Below are 22,032 nucleotides of genomic sequence, written 5' to 3' on the forward strand. Positions count from 1 at the left end.
AGGGTGTGTTTTTAAATGTTCCTTGATTTTTTTCATCCGAAATGCTAGGTATATACATCTTTTACATTGATTGTGGTTTAAGTGTGTGTTTGTTCACTTGTAGCTTTTACATATGGTTTGCACTCATAGTGTTCGATGATTTGTTTCTGAGAGTTTGGTTTGAAAAATTTGTTAATTTTAATTCTAGATTTCTAGATTTAATTTTAGATTTGATGATCAATTAATCGTATCAATCTTCTTATTCTCAGCTGCCTATTTTCATGGGTGTTCGGGCGAGTTTTGTTTGTCTAATGATTTGATTTTAGAAAGCATTTGTAATTTGGTTTTCGTTTTTGGGAATGAGTTTTGAGTTTTTAGGTTTTGAATGATGTTTTATGTGGAGATATAAGGATATTGGAGTGAATGCTCTTGATATGTGGGGTTTTACTTTTTTTATGCCGATTAATGTTTTAGTGTTCATTATATTGCAGTTTATATGTTGAAAACGTTAAGTCTTTGTTGCTGCCATGGGTAATGAACTATGGCGTCTTACTTTAGTTCGTTGATGTTGGCTGCCAGAGAGGCTATGGGTAATGAACTATGGCGTCTTACTTTAGTTCATTGATGTGGGGTTTCGTTTTGACTGTGGTTTTGATTTGCTTTATGGTTGTTACTCGTATCCTGCAGAAGAGGAGGCAAATGGCTATAGAAGACACCATTCTTACAGTGGATCAATTGATAGTGGAAACGTACATGATGACGGTACCAAAACTGTTTATTTTTAAGATTTTTGTTTGATCAAGTTGTGTAGCTCCCATTTAATCTCTTGTAATACCAACTGAAATATAATTATCTTTCTAATTACAGTCTCAAAGCTTGCTGCTCAAAGGTTTTCGGTGACACCGTAAACCCACTTTATTACAAAACCCACTTTATTATAAGAGAAACCGATATGATTTTCGTGTGCTTCTCATGTAGGATATCATGAATATTTTGATCATGAAACGGGTCAATTCAGGTATGTTATTGTGGTAACGGGTCAAATGAATAAAGTACAAAACAATCAGATAAAATGAAGCTAAAATGAAACGGGTTAGACGTGTTAGATGAATGATCAGTGGGAATTCGCCTATGATGTGTTCAAGTGCCAACTTCCTAAATCTTTTCAAAATAAATAAAGATATTATATTATTATATTTTAAAAATATAGCTTTAAGTTTATATTTTACCACCTGGTTTGCCGGCCTAACCTATATCGACGAGCTACCCAAATTGATTAACCTGTAATTGATATCATCTTTGCAGATCGTTGTTGATGGTATTTGGAAGGTATGCCCTGAAGCTGGTGGTCCGATCCAGTTTCTTATTCCTCCTACAATCACATAAGATACGTTCAACTTGGAGATGCTTGATCAGGGTCAAAACGGAGTGGACCATTCCAAGCGTGTTTCTATAATGATTGATAACTCACTTAGTCGTGTTCACACACTTGTCCAGATCTTTTGCTGTGATATCTAATGATATAATGAGAACTTAGAAGGATTACAACATCCAGGTATTAATCTAAAATATTTGTCAAATTATGTGATATGCTTTGAAGGGTGTTTTAGTAATTATGTACACTTTTTGTAACATATCCCATACTAGCTCTTTACTATGAAAAAAAAAAAGATTATGAAATCGAGGGCCCATGTGGTTTACGAAATTTCCCATGCTCTCAAGATGCTCATTACCAACATTTTCTTAGTATAACCTTTTTTGCCCTCTTTACCAACCCTGCATTTCATGTTATATTTGTCTATGTGGTTTTTCGAGTAAATATTTTATATGCTTTTTCAAGCAGAAATTAGTAGGGATATAATCGGGGGCAGGGTATGGGAATTTGCCGCATCACTTGCTAAGAGCCTCTGCATTAGTGATGGTCTTATAGTTTTAGTTTTAGGTGGTACGGGACACAATTTGGTCCAACTCGGTTGAACCAGGACCGACCCGTAGCTTTTGGTCAGGCGAGATCCATTTGTCTATGTTGGTGCTTAGGTTATATTAAGGTAAGGATGAGTCATGGGGTTTGACCTGGTGTTATGTGACCACCCTTTCCCTAACCATATTTATATTTCCTTTTAAAGGCAATTTAAGATCCTTTAGTATATTGAATTAATACAGTCAAATTTCCTATTTGCTATAACTGGATGTTTTAAAACAATTATTCTATAGCGAGTTAGGCTGTGGGGCATGGTAGTGGCGGATTCAGGAAAATTTTTCGGTGGGTTCGTTTTGATGTATTCTCACTATTTTTTTTCAAATCATGCAATGTTTTCACTAATTTTTTTTTTCATTTTTTTTGCAAACCAGGTGGGTTCATATGAACCAACAAAATAGGGCTGGATCCGCCATGGGAAATAGAGATAAACTGAATTCCATTTATTTATTGATGGTGGTTCGCGTGGATTGAACCACGTTTATCACGGCCCTCCCATTTGATGATTTTGAGACAAAAATATACAAAAAAAAAAAAAAAAATTAAGGGGTTAGTGGTTTGGGTCATGACCTCACCCTTAGAGCAGTGGGTTTTTTTATTGTGAATTAGAGTTGGGTGACATGATGCCTATGTGGAGGGTCATGGTGGTCATGACCACACCCTTTGGCCTTAGAGATATCACATTATAGAGCATTTGACATGTGGAGCTATAGATCTTAGTGTAAGACATGTCGTGGGTGACATGCGATGAAGGCATGGGGGCATATCGCGCGGGTGAGATCTGATCTTTAATATAATATAACCGTGTTTTTGTTTGTGAACAAGTAGACTAGGGATTGAGAGGGTGATTGAGAAAGAGAGTGGCGTTCTGATTTCTGAGTTGTTGATGGAGAATTAAGGATAAAGTCGAGTTGTGAAAACTAACTATGAGAGTGACATTTGCGTTATTAAAGGTGTTTTGGACCCAAAAAAGGATGTGTGACAACACACATTGCTTCAGCTATTGTTATTACTATTATTACAGTACCACTGGATTAACTTTTCAAACCTAACAATATGATTTATCATTATTACTAAAATACAATTGGTTGGTGATTGCGTGGTCAAAACTACTTGCATAAATCATCGCCCGATGATAAATAGAGCATGAATCGAGGCAATTAAGAACGAACGACATCATGGCTGAGGAAAGAACTGGGATGCGAGAGCTTAAGTACTACTTATTTGCTGCCAGAACTTTGACTGTTGACGATGGACATGAAGGTTCGCACGGAGCTGCTAGCAACGCAACTGAAAGTGGCACGACTCATAATGAGCCAAGACCTGGTGCCCAAGGAACACAAGTCCTGAAGGACAGTGAGAAGGAGAAAAAGAAAAAGTAAAGCCCCTCAAGAAATCTTTGCTACTTAAAGATGTAAACATGTGTTTGTAACTGTAGTAACATCTGCATGTTGTGTATATTATTTTAACTTAATGCCATGTTTTACGTATATGTGGGTAGCCTGTAGCTGCTAATTTGTAAGAAAAGAAATAATTGAGTGCGGAATTTAGAGAGAGACAGACGACTGCTTGCTCATATCTTAATTTATATGTTAAAGTATTTCATATTTAGGGCTGAAAATTGAGTTCTTTTTGTCTTTATTTTAGGGTTAGAAGAACACGTTGCAAATGGAAGCACAAAATGGCGATGGCAAGTCAAAGATGGGAGATTGTGAAGTTCTTGAGCAAGATTGGTCGATGAGCTTTCCTGCAATAGGTTGTGTTTATAGATAAAAAAGCTCATTAACGATGTGAAGTTTGTCGATATTCAATAATGTGTGGTTTTCAGGCCACTTAGTGATGATGATGACGTGAGGGCAAAGCCAGCTCTTGTGGTTACTTGAAATAAGGATAAACAAGAAGTAATTAATACCTAAAACATGGGTAATAAGCAATCAGATAAAACCTTTGGTTTCGATAAGATATGGTACGATTTTTAAATTATGTTTGTGTAAAATATCTAAAGCTTGATTGACTTCCATTTGGAAACCTGATAACAAAATAAACTTCATTTAAATAGTTTAATAATATTTATGAGATATTGAGATACAAAATTTATAAATAGTGTTGACCATTTGACCATGATGTGGCAATGGTCTTTGATCCGATAATTAGTGTTTGCGCGGCAAAATGATTTATATAGAAACCACTCAATTCTCAATCAATCAGTTATAAATCTTCTCCAATACGTCGTCTGTTCCTTAAAACCCTAATTTCAATCTCATATATCTTGGCATATATCTTGGAGTTAGTTTGAAGATCCATCCAATTCCTGCGATTTCATACTTCTTCAATTGGCTCAAACACAAAAACTATTTAGGTATGTTTTCTTGATCTTTCATGATGTAATTCAGGATCGAGTGTGATGTAGGGTTATATGATGAGTATTGGCGACAGTGGCTATGGAGCTTTGAAGGTATGCGATTCGAAGAACATAGATATGAAAAATATTGCATCAGTAGATTGGAAAATGGGTTAGCAGATGGATGAATGGGTGTCGCAGGTTTTAATTGTCAAGATACGATTTTAATGTTGTACGACCCAGCGATTCAAAGGCCCTAATCATATCATCTTCTCAGCTGGAGGTACTTTTTCAATTTGTGCATTTTGATTTCGAAGGCCAAATTTCAATTCTATTTACCTGTATCACGAGTACGGGCAAAGTTCAATAGGTAAGTCAACATAGAGTTTGATTATCTCATCTATAAAAAAAACTTTGGAATAGGTCACTTTTAGTCCCGTGATTAAATGAATTTTGAACATGGATTTTTTTTTGAATATCTTCTTCAGATTTGGTTCGCAATCATGGGCATTTATTGGAAGCGTTAAACATGGCTGCTCTTCGGGACCTGCCTGCTATTTTGGTTTGCAAGAATAATCAATGTTTTAAAATCTGGTTTTTAAACTGTATTGGATTCGGCTTAAAAACGGTTTAACCTGGTGTATCGGACAGTTCAACCGGGTGTACCGGGCTATAAAATTATTAATTAGCTTAGTGACTTTATTATATACTGGCTTGGTACACATTTGATTGAATCGGAATTAATCCAAGTGCTTGTGATGCATAGAAAAAGGCAGTATACTTAGTCATCCAAACAACCGTATGGAGCGTATGGACGTGGCGAAAGTGAGCGTCTTTCAACCATAAACATGTAACTATGGAGAATCTGATCGAGGAGATCCGAATCGTTGGCTATATATGGATGTGGAATAGGTCTAAGGGGCGAGAATTAACTTGGGGATGCTGAATTGTTTTTTATTTAACTTTTATGGGGATATAGTTTGTTAACTTGGGGATGTTGTATTCTTTTGTTTCTGGTTAATATGTTGTTAGCCAGTTTGGTGATTAATGAAGATTTGTAGGACTTTAAAAAAATCGTATAAATTTATACAATTATTTGGGCCTTAAATATTGGACCTGATGGTGTAATGTGTCCCTTTACTGTTTAGCACATTAATGGATGAGTTTGTAAGATCTTTTTTCTTATGTTATATATGTTTGTTGTTTGAAAAGTTTTTAAATTGGAAATTCATATATGGAGTTAATTAAGTACATTAAGTTATATATATAGTATAGGTTTTAATATTTGGGTGAGAAGTTGGAATTGGGGTTTTGAGCCAAAGTCTCTAAAAAGTATGTTTTCACATATATGACATATATGACTGTCTTTAAGTCTTAACTTATTGATGTTATTAAATATGTTTGATATTATACCTTTCAATGATAAACAATATAGTAGCGGTGGTGCTACGTCTGGAATGGCTTCAAGTTTAGCATTCATACCATAACAAGTTACTCTTTCTCTAAATTCAAATTTGTAAAGTTATAAACACAACAAATGTTTGTACTTGAGACCACTAGTTTTCATACATGGTCAATTGTACATAGCTTTATCAAGGGTTAAAACACGAGATGGAGTCAAGCTACTAATACTTGACAACGAAGGCAAACCTACAAATAAAACAACTAATGTTGTATATAAAGAGATCTTCAATGTGTTGTGAATTTTTATGGTATTCATGTATTTCAATTATTTGTTGTACTCTCTATAATTTCTGTTAATATTTAAACGTATATATAACTAAATATTTACGTCAACACTGTTAAAGTATAATTTTCTTTTTTTGTGTAGCCACCCGTGTATAACACGGGTACTTAGACTAGTTGTTAGTATAAATTATTATGGACCAATAAGTTATAGTTTGAATTGTAAATGTAAATTATATGGAAATTAGGCAATTAAAAAAAAGAAAATGAAGGAAATGATCAAAAGATCGCTTCAAATCATTGACTTTTCCAACCACCACTTACCTTTTTAAATGAGAGATAATATAGAATTTCTAGAAGACTTGACTCCCAAAAGTCAATTCAACTCTTTTAGTTGTGGTCTATGGATCCTACAAATACAGTTTGTCACTTATGAGCGGAGGTTAAAGCTACAATTTTGTCATTTGTATACCTTTATCTTGTTCAGTAATTGTTAGGCTTTAGCTTGACCCAAACAAGACCCATGGAAATGGGTCGGATCAACTCTCTGATTTCAACTTGTGCTCTTCTCTGGCTTATTTTGGTTTTAGAAAATGTGTCCATTGTTTATGGGAATGCTGAAGGTATGTTATTTATTGTTGTCACTTATAATAAGTAAACTAAGGTCTAAAGAACTTCAGTAGATAGTTCATTCCAGTAAGTAGTAATTAAGTGAGTTTATGTGTAAGACAGGTGATGCATTGTATGCCTTCAAGAAACAGTTACGCGATCCTAACAACGTTCTGCAAAGTTGGGATCCAACTCTCGTCAATCCATGTATGTGGTATCATGTTACTTGCAACTTAGACAACAGTGTTACTCGAATGTAAGCTTATTCACAACTTTTATAAAATTTGAAATGGTAGTAAGTTTTTATCACCAAGTCTTGCAAAGAATTCTACTTTTGGTTGTGGTTTGTTAAACGCAGCGATCTTGGAAGTGCGAACTTGACTGGCCAACTTGTTTCACAACTTGGTCAGCTTAGGAATCTGCAGTACTTGTAAGTGTTACTTTATCCACAAAGTTCCCTTGTTTAATAGTGGTCATATATTACTCTAACGAACCAAATAAATAGTTAGCGGTTGGGGTGTGTATGGGTCTGTTTTGAGCTCAAACCCAACCAAAACTGAAGTTTCAGTTTCAGTTTCAGAATACCATTTGGTTTTGGTTTTTCGGTTTTTGTATGATTGGTTTGGTTATGAGTCAGTTTTTTGGTTTTTATATATGGGGTTGAATTCTTAGGGCCTCATAAAATTTTGCGCAAAATAATTAATTTGGGCCTCAAACCTTTGGCTTAAAAATTTGTTAAGCAGCTATTAATCAATTTAATAATGAAACTTTTTGCCCAAAATAATGAATTTTGACCATAAATCAGATAACTAACATTCAAACAAGTTCTGCAGTGTTCGGTTTTATAGTTCAATTTTGGAGTTGGGTTTGGTTTGGTTTGGTTTTAGATCAAGGCATAACCAAAACTGCACCGTAATTTTTGAATTTCAAAAGAAAACAAAACTGAATCAGTCGAGTATTTGTCTTAGTTGTTCTTTTTGATTTTCGTTAATTGGTTTTTGTTCGCCTAGGTCAAACAGCGAAAAAGTGACCAAACATGTTTTGAAATCCTTTTTAGCAAAAATATTTATTTTAATGGTATTTTAGAAATCAAATTTGACCCATTAATTATCTATTTTTATAGAAAAGGTGAGAGTTGGACAATATTAATTTGTACCAAGCTAACCTGACATGCCTTTCAAGTATCAACCCTACCAAATTTACCATTTAACCCAACCGGTCTAGATGTCCATTTTACCATTTGAAGTTGTTACCTATGAACATGGTTCTATATAACGTCATACTCATATTTGGCAGGGAGCTATACAATAATAACATAAGCGGAAAAATTCCTCAACATCTTGGGAACTTAACGAGCTTAGTAAGCTTGGATCTTTTCAGAAACAAGTTAGAAGGTCACATTCCGAAAACATTGGGCAAGCTTCAGAAACTTCGCAATCTGTATGATTTCGCATCATTCACATTCTTTACTTTACTAGATTAAAACTTAATTAGCTTTCACTCTCGGTGGCAAAATGGGTAGGTTGGGTAATCAGTCTTTTTCTTTAACGCACTTAAGTGGCAGGATTGGATTGACCACCAACTCTTTCGTCCAATTTTTTAACAACATATTATAACAGTAATTAGTATAAAATTTTAAATTATCGGATTTTGAAACTTTTAACCATTCCACTTTTAGCTTTTTTCAATCTACTACTAGTAAATTATGGTTGCAATTATCTGAAAAATCATTGTGTTGTTTCTCTGTTTCTTATGCATGGATAGTCGTCTCAACAACAACGATTTGACAGGAAATATTCCATATTCATTAACTACCATAACTACACTACACGTTCTGTGAGTATATTTTAAAGCCGGATCACCCGGTTTTACCCTTCAATGTATATATTGCAACAAAGAAAATTAGGGAAAATCACCAAAATGAACATTGACTTAGGGAATATACCAAAATAAACATGGGAGACGTCTCGGTTTAGGGAACTCACATTTACTTAAATTTTATGGACCCACGCTAACAACCAATAAGGTGATGACACCTAGCCAGTTTTTGAAGGAAAAGACTATGTTGATGTTTCCTCGGAAAAGGCTACATATAACCTCCAAGTTGGGGAATAGCGTAAGCCTAACGTTTTCTTTTTTTATTTTCGACCATGACTTTTAAACGTGAATAATTTTTTCATACGATAAAATTAAAAAAAAAAAAAGTTACACCAAATTAAAGAGAATTGTTCTCTTTAATTTTGTGTAATATTTTAATATATTATCATATGAAAAAGTTATTTCGGTTTAAAATCGTGGTGCCAAAGAAAAAGAAAAAAAGAAAATGGTAGCCTTAAGACTCTCCCTACACGTGTCTTTCTTATTTTGCATGAGTTCTCTATAACTAGACGTCTCTAATGTTTATTTTGTTAAACCCCTTTGGTCAGTGTTCCTTTTGGTGATTTTCTCAAAAATATATATCTGATTGATATTTTTCTTGTTTCGTAGTGATCTATCAAACAATAATTTGAGAGGATATGTTCCCAACAATGGCTCCTTTTCACTATTCACACCTATCAGGTCCATTATCATTATCATTATCATTTATATGATTCGTGAACTTATAGATCTTGAATGAGTAGTTTGGGTAACAGGACAAGACAAGTTGGGTCAGATGACTATTTTTTTTTGTACAAATTGGAAAGGGTTAGGTTGAGTTAGCCCAAAACACTTTTTGTCTTGAACTTTTTATCTAATTTTTTTTTTTGCTAACAAAAACTGTGTTAAATACGATAGAAAAAATTATATTCTCTCAAAATCAATATCCTTGTTCGAATAATCTAGTTTAGCAGGTTTTATACATTAAATACATACCTCAGAACATTTTCATTTGTTTTACTTGCTAGACATAAAACATAGCTCAAACTGACCCAATCGTAAATAAATGGGTCAAAATTGTCACCTTTAAGTTAAATCACATCACCACTTCCTGCTATTGATTGCAAAATCTTGTTTTATTTCAGTTTTGCCAATAATCCAAAGTTGATACTTCCTGTGGTTGTTCCTCTTCCTCCAGCCCCAGCCCCTGCCCCAGCTCCACTGAACTCATAATCTCGTTCGAGTATTTCATGTTGTGTTGTTACTTTACGACCATGAGTGTTGGTCATTTCCATAGCGATTCTTATACTTCAATTACACCTATTATTCCAAACACTAAAGTGCAAATTTGAGCTATCTAATCCAACAGTGAACAGAGCTAAGATAATGTTGGTGAACTATTTAGTACTTCATGTGTTCCTTGAATGTGTGGCCTGTTTATAGATGTGGTAGTAACGTGGGCACTGACGGATTTAAAATTTTACATCAGTGGGGGCCAAAATGTAAAATGTGTTGGTAAAAACAGGTCACGTCATTGATATATTTAGTTACATGTTATGAAAAAAAAATCAAATAACTAATTACCGTTCATATAATATTTTTTAATTGTTTGTAATTTATATTATAAGTTAAAGCCATTAGTGTAACTGTACAATTTCATTTTTTTAGGTGAAGTGTAAAAATTGCTATATGAAGGGAGATTTACTCTCAATTTTGGAGGGTGTTCAAGTGGGATTTTAATTAATTGTTAAGTGTTTAAAAAGCTATGGAGATATGGTGAGGGGTTTCCATTTCGTAAGGGTATAAAAGGTGTATGATTCCAATTATTTAGAGGCAAATAACAAAATAAGAGATATTTTTTTTTATATTAAATACATGGGTTCCAAGTGAGTGGAGAGAGTCGGGGCCTTTCTCCCCGCTAATCATAACATAGATCCGACCCTCAATGTGAGTCAAAATGTGTTCCTGTAACAATTTTAAATGGGCGATCTTCAGTTTAGATCAAACAAGTTTGGTTGGGTTGGGTTATCGTATCAACACTTATTTTTTATCCGTCTCTTTGGTGTTTTCTAAACGTTACCAGGTAGCAAGACCAAATCTAAGAGGTTTTTAGTACGTAATCCTACTTCAGAAATTTTTTGACTTGTTTAATCCGTTTCATCTGTTTCCTTGATTGGCACTTATTTTTTATTTTACAAGTTTAACTTGTAATTAACTGAACACAATCTGAATCAACACATTTTATTTTTCATATAAATGGGTTAAAATGATCACCTCTACCATCTTCAACATTAGGACATCGACAAATAGATATGCTCCACTTGCAAAACAGTGGTTGACTTGACTCGTCCAATTCTTTTTCTGAGCCATAAACTTTTCATTCAACCTTTTTAGATCCGACTTAGATCAATAAATCTGACTAGGCCCACTTACGGTAAGTGACTTACCCCGAGTATCACCCATTAACTTTGTGATGCTCATGGACTCATGGATCATATAATTTGTTCTATTTGATTCAGGTTACAGATACATAAAAAAGTCTTTAATCCGAAACTAGTTGGTGTGTACGTAGACCGTAACCAAAGACCTATAATGACATTGAAACCTAGGGCTGCAAACGAAGCACACAAACACAAACAAGGCTACGTTCGTGTTCCTTTGTTAATGTTGCTACAACAAATATGAGACCGAGTATAGTGTGGGGGCTGCTTAGGCAAAAGGTTTCAAGAGTCTTGTTTTGCCTAACGCAGGTTACGAGTCCCCCTACTTATGCAATACGTAGGGTGAGATCACTCCCTTATCGATTGCTTTTATCTTAGGATTGAAAAAGATTCAAATGCTGCAATGTGATAGTATTTGTGTAAGTGAAGAATCGAACATGCAATGTGCAAGTTCTAGAGGGAGAAGTCAGAGATTTCGGGGTGTTTGTCAAATGACCTGGAGTGGTCATTTATAGAGAAATGTATTTCTCAAATGGGAAACCTTTGACTAAGTGATCCGAGAATGCAGAGAGGGAGTCGTCCGTTTTGGAGGGTTGAAGGCTTTAACCTGCGGATAAAAGAGTGCCTCCCTTCATGTGTGTGCTTTTGCGGCTGAGTGAAGGAGTCACACGTAAAGTGTGATGTGACACATCACTGTTCCATGCTTTTCGCTGTTCACCACAGCTGTCCATTCTCCTGAACCTTTTAACCCTTCAACCCTTTAAGCTATGTTTGCACTTATAGTTAGTTTATTAAGCTTGAGCTACCCACGTCATCAGCCCCCCAAGTCAGAGGTATTTGTGGTGTAGGCTCAAAGGCTTCTGACTTTTAGTGCAGTTTTGTTTGTCTGGCTTAAGAGCTTCAAGTCTTGAAAGGTTCGAGGGTTCGTGTTTTGGGCGGCGAAACTGTCTCAAATATGAATTTGAAAAGACAGTTGATTTGACGGCCCTGACGGTCTTTGCAGACGTCAGTTAACGAATCCTAGGTCCATAATGATAACCACCAGGCCTATTTATCTTCTTATTTATCAAGAGACTATTCCCTTTACTAATTTTCGCACATATCTTCAAGTTTCATCACAAAATTTCTTCCGTTCATCAGGTTAGTCTTATTTTTCTCTACTCATTTTTCTTTTGATCATCTTTATCATGGGTGCGAGAAAAGATCAATCTACCAGTTTTTCTTGTCTTACACAAGAAGAAGTTGAGGCATTTTGCCTGAAATGGGGGATTGATCCACGGTTTAATCCAGAGGCTCTAGGCTTGGACAAATCCATTGACCAATGTCCGAAGGGCTCTATTGCTTTATTTTGCAAACACTTCGAATATTCGAACCTTCGTTATCCTTTATCCATTTTTGTTCTTAATGTGATGGAGTATTATCGAGTTTCTTTTGGTCAGTTGCACCCTAAAGGTCTTGCTAGGGTTTTGCATTTCGAAGTTTTGTGTAGGGCCGTCAGGTATGATCCACCTCTTTTGTCCTTTCGCCGTTTTTCCGTTTGGCAAAGAATGGCGACTGGTTTACGTTTGAAACTTCTCAGGTTGATGTTTGCCTGATTTCATCCATGGTGACCACTCTTGGTTCATGGAAAGATCGTTTCTTTTGGTTTTCAGAGTCTATTGTTCCTTTTAAGATGATTTGGAGGCATCTTGATGCCGTCCTTAACGAACTTGAACCTTCTGAGGATGAATTAGACAGTTGGTTTTTGAAATCTATCAGGACATGCCCTTCCAGGCTTCGCCCTTTTCCTGAACCGTTGTTGGTTTTGATGGGGATAAGCACTTTATGGGATAAATTGGACCGTGATCCTGTGCTTATGAGGGATGGTCAGGGTATGCATTTTGTTTTCTTGTGTTTCCTTATTTTTATATCACTGTTGTTTATTTTTGTTTTTCTTGTTTCAGTCATGTCTACTTTGGACTTTCTCAAGAGTGATGACACATCGGATGTTGTGTTTGCTGATGCTGCTTCTGCTGAAGGTGAAGATGCTGTGGTTAGAGGTGCTGAACATAGGTTCAAAGGTTCAGGTTATGTTAGTGTTTTGAATGTCAAGGGTTTCATGAAGGCTCCTGCATTGAAGTAGTCTACTCATCATTCCACTCGACGTAAAGGTGCTGGGAAAGCTCCAACCTCTAAAACAACTGATCTTGGTGATGAGTTGGATGTGGAGGATACAGAGGTTCTTGATGGTGGCAAGAAGTGTGAGTTACCTTTGGTGGCAGGCAAGGATGCCAAGGCAGCAGGCAAAAAGGTTGGAGGGTCAAAGCCTTCAACCAAGGCTATTGAGAGTTCCTCCAACGTTGACCCGGGAGATATTTATGTCCCGGACTGGAAGGTTACCGTTTCTGAAACCTTTAAGTCTCCTACCGTTTGTGAGGATGTTCTCAACCATTTTGCCCCTCCAACTGTTCAGGCTTCCTTATCTTCTATGGTGATGATGAAATGATCTCCAAGCTGATTATGGCTTCTTGCAAAATTTTGTTCCCTGATTCCGGAGGGTATAGCCCGTTTTCGAAAATGGAAATATTTTTTGAACACATGGGCGATAAATGAAACATTGGACTAAAGTGACAAAATGACTCAAACCTCATAGACGAAAATGACATTCTATATATCTTAAAAACCAAAGTCGGTGGGGTTTCCACAGGCTTTGGTTGGCCCTTTCATTTTTGGAGTTATCAATTTTAGTCTCTTCTATGTTTCTACTACCCCTATACTTTGGCATTTGTTGTTTTTAACCCCTACCTTTTACAAATTTAGTTTTTCATCAGTAACTTTTGTTTGTTAAATTCTTTTGGTTATCTCTATCATTCTTTTACTTTAATAATAACATTTTTTACGTGCATATTTTTATGTACGTATCAATATAAATTTAAGTGTGTCTACGTTTTGGCGTAAATTTTTTTTGAGACAAGTCAGATCAAATATAATACGTTTTCGTTTAAAACCATTTTTACGTGCATATTTTCATGTATGTGTCTGTATTAATTCGAGTTGGTCTACGTTTCAACGTAAACTTTTTTGGGAAACGAGTCAGGTAAAATATAATACGTTTTCATGCTTATTTTTATGAATGTTTTCGTAAATTTTGTTCAGAAACGAGTGGAGTCAAAATATATTTTTTCCCTTTTTTTTTAAATCTCTAATATATCCCATATAATATGTATATAATACATTATGATTATAAGGTATTAATTCGATTTACTTTTTGTTTTGAACCAATCGCAATGCGTATATAGGTTATACTGATTCAATCGAATACATCAAGCATACACGTTTTCGTATGGTTAACGCATCACATAACGTTTGGACTAATCCATTCGATATTTGCGATGTGTCCGCGCCGCAACACGTGCGGGCTTATTACTGTTCTAATCATAAAATACATTCATACTATATCTTTTCTCAATTCTATATATCTTAAAAATCAAAGTCGGTGGGGTTTCCACTAGCTTTGGTTGGCCCTTTCATTTTTGGAGTTATTGATGTGTGTAAAATGCAACATATAAATCACATCAATTAAGGCATAAAACTAACCCTTTTTAAGTACTAATGTTGGAAAAAGAGTGTTTTTGTCTTCCATTTGTATTTTCAGGATGAAATGAGCTCAAATTCACAAAAGAAGCAAAAAGACAACTAATTCTAGCATAAATACAAGAAAAGGAATAAAAGTAGACTGCCCGGACCCTCAACGGCATCCTCCAAAGCAAAGAAGAGAAAACAGAAGCCTGAACACGCCCCGTGCTCAGCCAGCACGGGGCCGTGCCCAAGAAGCAGCATAAAAGACAAACTTGTAGAAGCTTCCATTGCCCACCACGGGGCCGTGTCCAGTGAGCACGGGGGCGTGGTGAAAGTACAGCAGGCGCATTAATTGTAATTGCGAATTACAATTAACGAGGAGAGAGACTGTCAGACGGGCACGGGGGCGTGTCCAGCGGACACGGGGCCGTGCCCAGCCTTCTGTTCAGCCTATAAATAGGGGTGCTTGGTTTCATTCCATCTTATCCCTTGGCACACCACCTCTCTCACACTTCATCCACCACCCACCACCACCATAACACCATCATCCACCACCATCATCCATTGTCCATCATAGAGTGTGTGAGTCGTCTCGGGATCCAAGATTAATCGTAAGAGTTCTTGACAATCAAGGCCATGTTTGCCTAAGTCTCTTACATCACTTGGTGAAGACAAGTGTTTAGTACAATACTTTTTATTTTTAATCTTTTGCACTTTTTATTTGGTTTTGTATTAATGACTTTAATAACTAGTTGCTTATGTTGAAGGTGATCTTTCCTTATCGTTTGTCCGTAGTGTCTTGGCATTATTTTACTGTCTATATAAAATAAAAGATTTTCACCATTCATATCTCCACGGTCTATATGGAGGTATGTTGGCTACCTGGTCGGCGGTTAAGGGAACGGTTTGGTAAGGGTCTTGCCCTTGTTCAGCGTTTAGAGGTCCTGCTTGGGACCTGTGTCAAATTTAGTAGGATCTCCTTCAATGCCCATAGGTATTGGATGGCGGGGATCCAAACTCTTTGACCCCCTCATAAGTTAACTACTATTAATACTATAACCCGGCTATTTAGGACTGTATCCCTGCTGACTCAGACTACTTAGCCGAGGGTAACGTCACCGCCAAAAGCGGGGCCTACCATAATTTGCATTAATAACTTAATTCATTATCTTCCAATAATCCGACCCTTTAGGATTGTATCCTTGCTGACTCAAACTACTGGGTTGAGGGTAACATCGCCTTCAAAAGAGGGGCCTACTACAATAACTAAGATAATCTCTTAAACAAGTGCAAAAGTACGAAAATAATCGAAGGTTATACTAATACACGAGTCGGATCCAAGTGATTCATCTTGTCTATCTGTTTTTATTTTATTTTATTTTTCAGCATTTAGTTAGTTTTTATTTTCTTAGTTTAAAAACATTTTTCTCACTTTTTGATTTGATTAGACGTCGATGATAAACCGGTATTAAAAGCTCATGTGTCCTTGGACGACCTCGGTATCTTACCAACACTATACTACGTCCACGATGGGTGCACTTGCCCATATGTGTGTTTAGTGTTAGTGAATATCGTGTTTTATAAATTTAAAACTTGGCTAAAGGTGTAAAAAGGGCTTAATTATATATCTAAATTATATACACACCAACACACATCAAGTTTTTGGCGCCGCTGCCGGGGACACAAGGATTTTAAGAAAGTTAGGAATCAACGGCCTAATCATATTTTTATTTTTCTTTTTAATTTTTAGGATTTTTCTTAGTTTTTCAGCTTCTGCAGAGCTCAGCACGGGCCGTGCCCGCTGAACACACCCCCGTGCTCAATCATTGGAACTGGCAATCCTGTTTTAAGTTAGACAGTAAGCTGAACACGGGGCCGTGTCCACTCAACACGCCCCCGTGCCCAAGATTCTCTTACTGAAAACAGAACCGTTAGATCCCGGCGGTTGGTAATTTCTGACACAAACATGAGTGATAGTAATTCTTTTTACTTTCGGAACTCTTATGGTACGTGGTGTCGATTATGTGGAGGCGAACATGAAGAATTAAAATGTTATTTTCTAAATTATAGGCCCCACTATATAGACCCACCGATTCCTTATAACCTTAAGAGGGGCAAAAGTAAAAATAAGCACTATCTCTCCCTCGAATGCGCCCAGCCAGATATTCTAGGGGAAATGCTCCTTGATGAGTTATTTCAACTAGAAGAACTAATTCTAAATTGGTCAAAGGAACTTAGGAAGGATTTTATTGATCCACCCCAAGATGATGACCATGAGGAAATGTTGGAACCGCATTCCGACAACCTCGTTGCTCCCGAAAATACCTTCATACCTAGAAAAGACTTGGACGATAGTCGTCCCTGTGCCGATTGTGCCGTGAAGGACTCTCCATCAACTTCGTTCGATGCATACATTGACCTGAGCGATTCGGCATACACCTTCTTTAACGAGAGCCCGGGAAAGGGTTGGACTTGTCCACCTAGAATGAAAATAGGAATTACCCTCACCGATAACCTCTTGCGTTCTCGCCTTAGTATAGGACAATTAAGGTATCTTAGGCACTTTGGGGTTGTTCCAACAAATCAAGAACCACCCGATATAAATAAAATCCTTAGGAGCAACAAAACTCCATAAAACAGCCTCCCAACACGGGGCCGTGTCCGGTCAACACGACCCCGTGCCCACCCAGAAGATTCTCTGCTGATTTTGTCAGAATACAGACAAAATGTGTCAGGATTTTCTCTGCACACGGGGCCGTGCCCAGCGGACACGGGGCCGTGTCCAGCGTGCTGTCGTTTTCTTTAAATGCAGCCTGAATCCTGCTCATTTTTGACCACTTCACTAGACAGAGATTCCTGGGATCTTTACATATACCATCCTAGGTAAGTGCTAAAAGAAGGTTCCCAAGGACCATCTTGTCCTTTCCACTTTTGTTCATTTCTCCTTCTTTCAAAATTTTTCAAACATCTCCTCCATGGAAGCTTGGAAACCCCTTGATTCCAACCTTCTATGAAAAGTTTGTAAGATTATTTGCTATGGATTCTTGTTTAAAGTTGATTTTATAACTTTGTTTTGAATTATCTAAGCTTAAACCACAGTTAAAAGATGTGAAAATAATTTAAAACCCAAGAATCCTTAGCCAAAAAATCCTGCAGACAACTGAACACGGGCCGTGCTCAGTGAACACGGGGCCGTGTTTGAGGTGCTGTTTTGCAAAAATTCAGTTATTTTCGGTTTCTTCCACAGAAAATGGCCAGCAGAACTAGCGGATCATCTTCAAGAAATAACCGAAATGGGAGAAGGTCGTCCACAGCAGAAGACTCCCTAGTAAACTACGTTTACGCCTTAAGGGAAGCCATAGACGAGATGACGGGAGTAGAAGAAGCGCTAGTGGACCGTATTAATCATCTGACGGTGGGGTTGGAAGGCTGTCTGTGAGAAGTGAACCTCCTGCACCAGAGGTTAAACCTTCTCGCCTCCCTGCCTTTGGTTCCCGTAATAACCCAAAGATCGTGGAATGTAGTACCCGAGGTCATCATTCCGGCCGAATGGTATGCCATGCACCAAGGGCCTCAGCAAAGGGTGGTGCAAGGAGTCCCGGTGAATGTTCCTCCTCAAGCCACTGAAGAGAATGAAGCTGCTTTCTTCCTCCCAAGGGAGATAGAAGAGTGGCTTTGAACAATAACCGAGGAGCCATCGGCTAAAGGGTCTTACTACATCGGGAAGCTATTCCCGAAATTTTCCTAAATAAGTAGAACCTTTATGATAACCTCATCCCCCTAGTTATTTAGATTAACTATATGTAATTCTCTATGTTTGCAATGATATGATGGTTTCTAAGATTGATGGTTATTGATGAATAAAACACACTCATGGTGGTAATGGATGAAAAAGGGAACGAGAAAAATGGCCCCATGCACAAAGAACAGAGCAACCCGACACAAATATCCATCACAGAAGGCTCAACACGGGCCGTGCCCAACCAACACGGCCCCGTGCTGAACCACCTGCAGAAAAACGCCCAGTTCAGGTAATTGGACACGGGCCGTGTTCAACGGACACGCCCCTGTGTCCAGGCTTCTGTCTCATTTCTTTAATTTCTGTTACTGGCACCTGACCACGGGGCCGTGTCCAGACTGCCAGTAACATAAATCTTTGCTTTTTAACACCACACCACACATCCAATCAACCTAAAAATTTATTTTTGGGACACATTGAGGACAATGTGTAATTTAAGTGTGGGGGGGAAGCTAACACTTTGAAATTTTGCAAGTCCTAACAACAAGCCTTACACAAAACTCTATTGGAACCGCTAAACACCCCAAATTTTTTCAAAAATCCTTTCATTTTTACTTGTCTAAAGTTTAAGTTGGGAATCACAAGATTAATAAGGTTATATTTTAAAAAAAAAATTTACAACCGAAAGCGTCGTGATAACAAGAACCAACATAAGAAAATTATGAAACGGCATAACAAGTCTAGTTAAAATTTAATTATATATACTTGATCACATTAAAAACCCATTCCCACAAAAGTGAGTTTTGAGCCTTTATTGAGCATACAAATTTACATCTTTAGACTAAATGCTCATTTTTCGTTTCTTGTGTGAATAGCCGCTTGGTTCTTACAACTCTAGAACTTGCCACGACGATTCATTCCCGGTCCTTACCAACTTAAACCCAAGTAAGTAAATGATGGAGGCATTAGGACTAACCATTTTTCTTTCTACACCATTATTTTTCAATTTTTTTACCACCTACCCAAAATCCCCCTAGTTAACCCCTTTGAGCCTAAACATTTCATTTCATTACCCTAAATCCCTTTTTACCCACCAAAAACCTTTTTATTTTTCACCCCTTATTTTAGTAACAAAGCTCGGTCTTTCGCAAGCTCGTTCTTTTATGTGACGATGAAGTTAAAAACAAACAAAGCTATACAAACAAAAGCTTGTTTGGAGGAATACTTCAAAATAAAAAGTCACTAAATTTTTTTTTTTCGAAAACCGACGCTTTTTACGCTTTTCGCCCTTTTACTAACCACTAACCCAACCACTCACCTTTAACCCAAGCCTAACCCTTCACCCAAAAAGTCCTCTTGATATTTACAAAGGTATAAAGTTAAAAAGGAGGAGGATTGATTGCTTGGCAAGCCTATGGAAGGCGTGAGTTCCATGCCGCTCTCGAGTGATTCACTAAAAATACACCTACGGCCGAGTGTTGAGTGATTTATCCCGTGAGGTATGTGAACTTGTATATAAATAAAATTTTAAAAAAAGGCATGTTATGCCCAAGTAAGTAATTTATCCTATGAGGCGTTCTCAATAAATCATAACGAATAGGATTGTGAATAAATAAAAATAAAACCTAAAAAGATCTTTGGATTCCCGACACTCTATGACAAACCAAAAACATTCTCTTCTACCTATTCCATTTGGGAGTGTAAGCCACATTTAAAGAGTTTTGCTTGAGGACAAGCAAAAATTCAAGTGTGAGGGTATTTGATATGTGTAAAATGCAACATATAAATCACATCAATTAAGGCATAAAACTAACCCTTTTTAAGTACTAATGTTGGAAAAAGAGTGTTTTTGTCTTCCTTTTGTATTTTCAGGATGAAATGAGCTCAAATTCACAAAAGAAGCAAAAAGACAACTAATTCTAGCATAAATACAAGAAAAGGAATAAAAGTAGACTGCCCGGACCCTCAACGGCATCCTCCAAAGCAAAGAAGAGAAAACAGAAGCCTGAACACGCCCCGTGCTCAGCCAGCACGGGGCCGTGCCCAAGAAGCAGCATAAAAGACAAACTTGTAGAAGCTTCCATTGCCCACCACGGGGCCGTGTCCAGTGAGCACGGGGGCATGGTGAAAGTACAGCAGGCGCATTTATTGTAATTGCGAATTACAATTAACGAGGAGAGAGACTGTCAGACGGGCACGGGGGCGTGTCCAGCGGACACGGGGCCGTGCCCAGCCTTCTGTTCAGCCTATAAATAGGGGTGCTTGGTTTCATTCCATCTTATCCCTTGGCACACCACCTCTCTCACACTTCATCCACCACCCACCACCACCATAACACCATCATCCACCACCATCATCCATTGTCCATCATAGAGTGTGTGAGTCGTCTCGGGATCCAAGATTGATCGTAAGAGTTCTTGACAATCAAGGCCATGTTTGCCTAAGTCTCTTACATCACTTGGTGAAGACAAGTGTTTAGTACAATACTTTTTATTTTTAATCTTTTGCACTTTTTATTTGGTTTTGTATTAATGACTATAATAACTAGTTGCTTATGTTGAAGGTGATCTTTCCTTATCGTTTGTCCGTGGTGTCTTGGCATTATTTTACTGTCTATATAAAATAAAAGATTTTCACCATTCATATCTCCACGGTCTATATGGAGGTATGTTGGCTACGTGGTCGGGGGTTAAGGGAACGGTTTGGTAAGGGTCTTGCCCTTGTTCAGCGTTTAGAGGTCCTGCTTGGGACCTGGGTCAAATTTAGTAGGATCTCCTTCAATGCCCATAGGTATTGGATGGCGAGGATCCAAACTCTTTGACCCCCTCATAAGTTAACTACTATTAATACTATAAACCGGCTATTTAGGACTGTATCCCTGCTGACTCAGACTACTTAGCCGAGGGTAACGTCTGTCACACCCTGGCTTTGCGGAAGCGTGGTTAATTTGGTGTGACTTCTTAATACCATAGCTTAATCAAAACAAAGCTATATGAATTAAAAATATGCAAGATTATCCATTAAAATAAAAATCAAAACATTGTCTTAACGGGTTAACACCCAACAACCATAAACTTGTCTAAACATTACAACCCAAACATAACATAAACATGATTCAAGGACTGTGACTTGTCCAGGAAAGAGTCACATTCCCCGAACCCTGGATGACCCTGGTGACTTATGCAGCGGAAAACATGCCATACCGTGCCAGATCTTTAATTCCCTGAAATACATGTAAGTTGAAAAATCAACAATAATGTTGAGCGAGTTCATGCGAAAGTGAGTAAATAAACCTTTGTATTTATCAAAACCCTGGTATGTAGCAAATAAGGAAAAAGAGATCACCAATGGTTTGCAAGGCCATTGATATGTGTGAAGTGCAAGTAGGAAGACTCAAACCTAGCGGATTTTGCGTCGGGCACAAAGTCACCCCGAGGCCCGTTATGCTGGACCTGGAGTTGGGCTCGCTACACCCAGATAGATCTACCGCTTACGTCCCTCGGTCCTACCATGAGGATTAATGGCCTCCAGTTCCCGCCTACCACTCATATGATCTAAGTAATAACCCTCCTTACGCTAACCATACCATGTATCAAGTATTTCATAATCATAGTAACATGTATTTCACCCCCGCAGTTTATAAAACTGAAAAGAGTTTAGAGAAAAAGGGGGACATGAACTCACAGTCAGTGCGTCGCTATACCAAGTACTCCAAATATCCGATAGCTGTGCAACGACCTACATGTGCTAATTCTATTAGACGGATGGCCGTGCCTTAGCTTTATAGTTTACATTTTGGGAAACAGTTAGACAATCGTTCCTTGTATATACTTGGTAATTAATT

The 22,032-nt window shown here is 37.4% G+C and overlaps 2 protein-coding genes across 5 annotated transcripts; both read left to right on the forward strand.

Annotated features, from left to right (window-relative positions):
* The first annotated feature begins 493 nt into the window (after positions 1-493).
* Positions 494-3,880, forward strand: LOC110928985. Of its 3 annotated transcripts, none has more exons than XM_022172071.2 (5): positions 503-741; positions 847-868; positions 958-997; positions 1,285-1,534; positions 3,605-3,880. In XM_022172071.2, exons 1-4 carry the CDS (start codon positions 580-582, stop codon positions 1,433-1,435), a joined length of 375 nt encoding a protein of 124 aa, XP_022027763.1. In that variant the 5' UTR covers positions 503-579; the 3' UTR covers positions 1,436-1,534; positions 3,605-3,880. The 3 variants fall into 3 exon arrangements, 1 of the variants encoding a protein (XP_022027763.1); XR_004889417.1 differs by having other exon boundaries at positions 510-741; positions 847-883; XR_004889416.1 differs by having other exon boundaries at positions 494-741; positions 847-997; positions 1,285-3,313; positions 3,370-3,880.
* A 2,502-nt stretch (positions 3,881-6,382) lies between these two features.
* LOC110928986 (BRASSINOSTEROID INSENSITIVE 1-associated receptor kinase 1) lies at positions 6,383-9,857 on the forward strand. Of its 2 annotated transcripts, XM_022172072.2 has the most exons (7): positions 6,388-6,607; positions 6,717-6,849; positions 6,952-7,023; positions 7,890-8,033; positions 8,358-8,429; positions 9,081-9,152; positions 9,596-9,857. In XM_022172072.2, the coding sequence occupies exons 1-7, from the start codon at positions 6,508-6,510 to the stop codon at positions 9,681-9,683; spliced, it is 681 nt and encodes a 226-aa protein (XP_022027764.1). In that variant the 5' UTR covers positions 6,388-6,507; the 3' UTR covers positions 9,684-9,857. The 2 variants fall into 2 exon arrangements, with proteins under 2 accessions (XP_022027765.1, XP_022027764.1); XM_022172073.2 differs by lacking the exon at positions 8,358-8,429 and having other exon boundaries at positions 6,383-6,607.
* Positions 9,858-22,032: the final 12,175 nt, after the last annotated feature.

This window comes from Helianthus annuus, chromosome 3, assembly GCF_002127325.2.
Source record: "Helianthus annuus cultivar XRQ/B chromosome 3, HanXRQr2.0-SUNRISE, whole genome shotgun sequence".
Taxonomy (NCBI): Eukaryota; Viridiplantae; Streptophyta; class Magnoliopsida; order Asterales; family Asteraceae; genus Helianthus; species Helianthus annuus.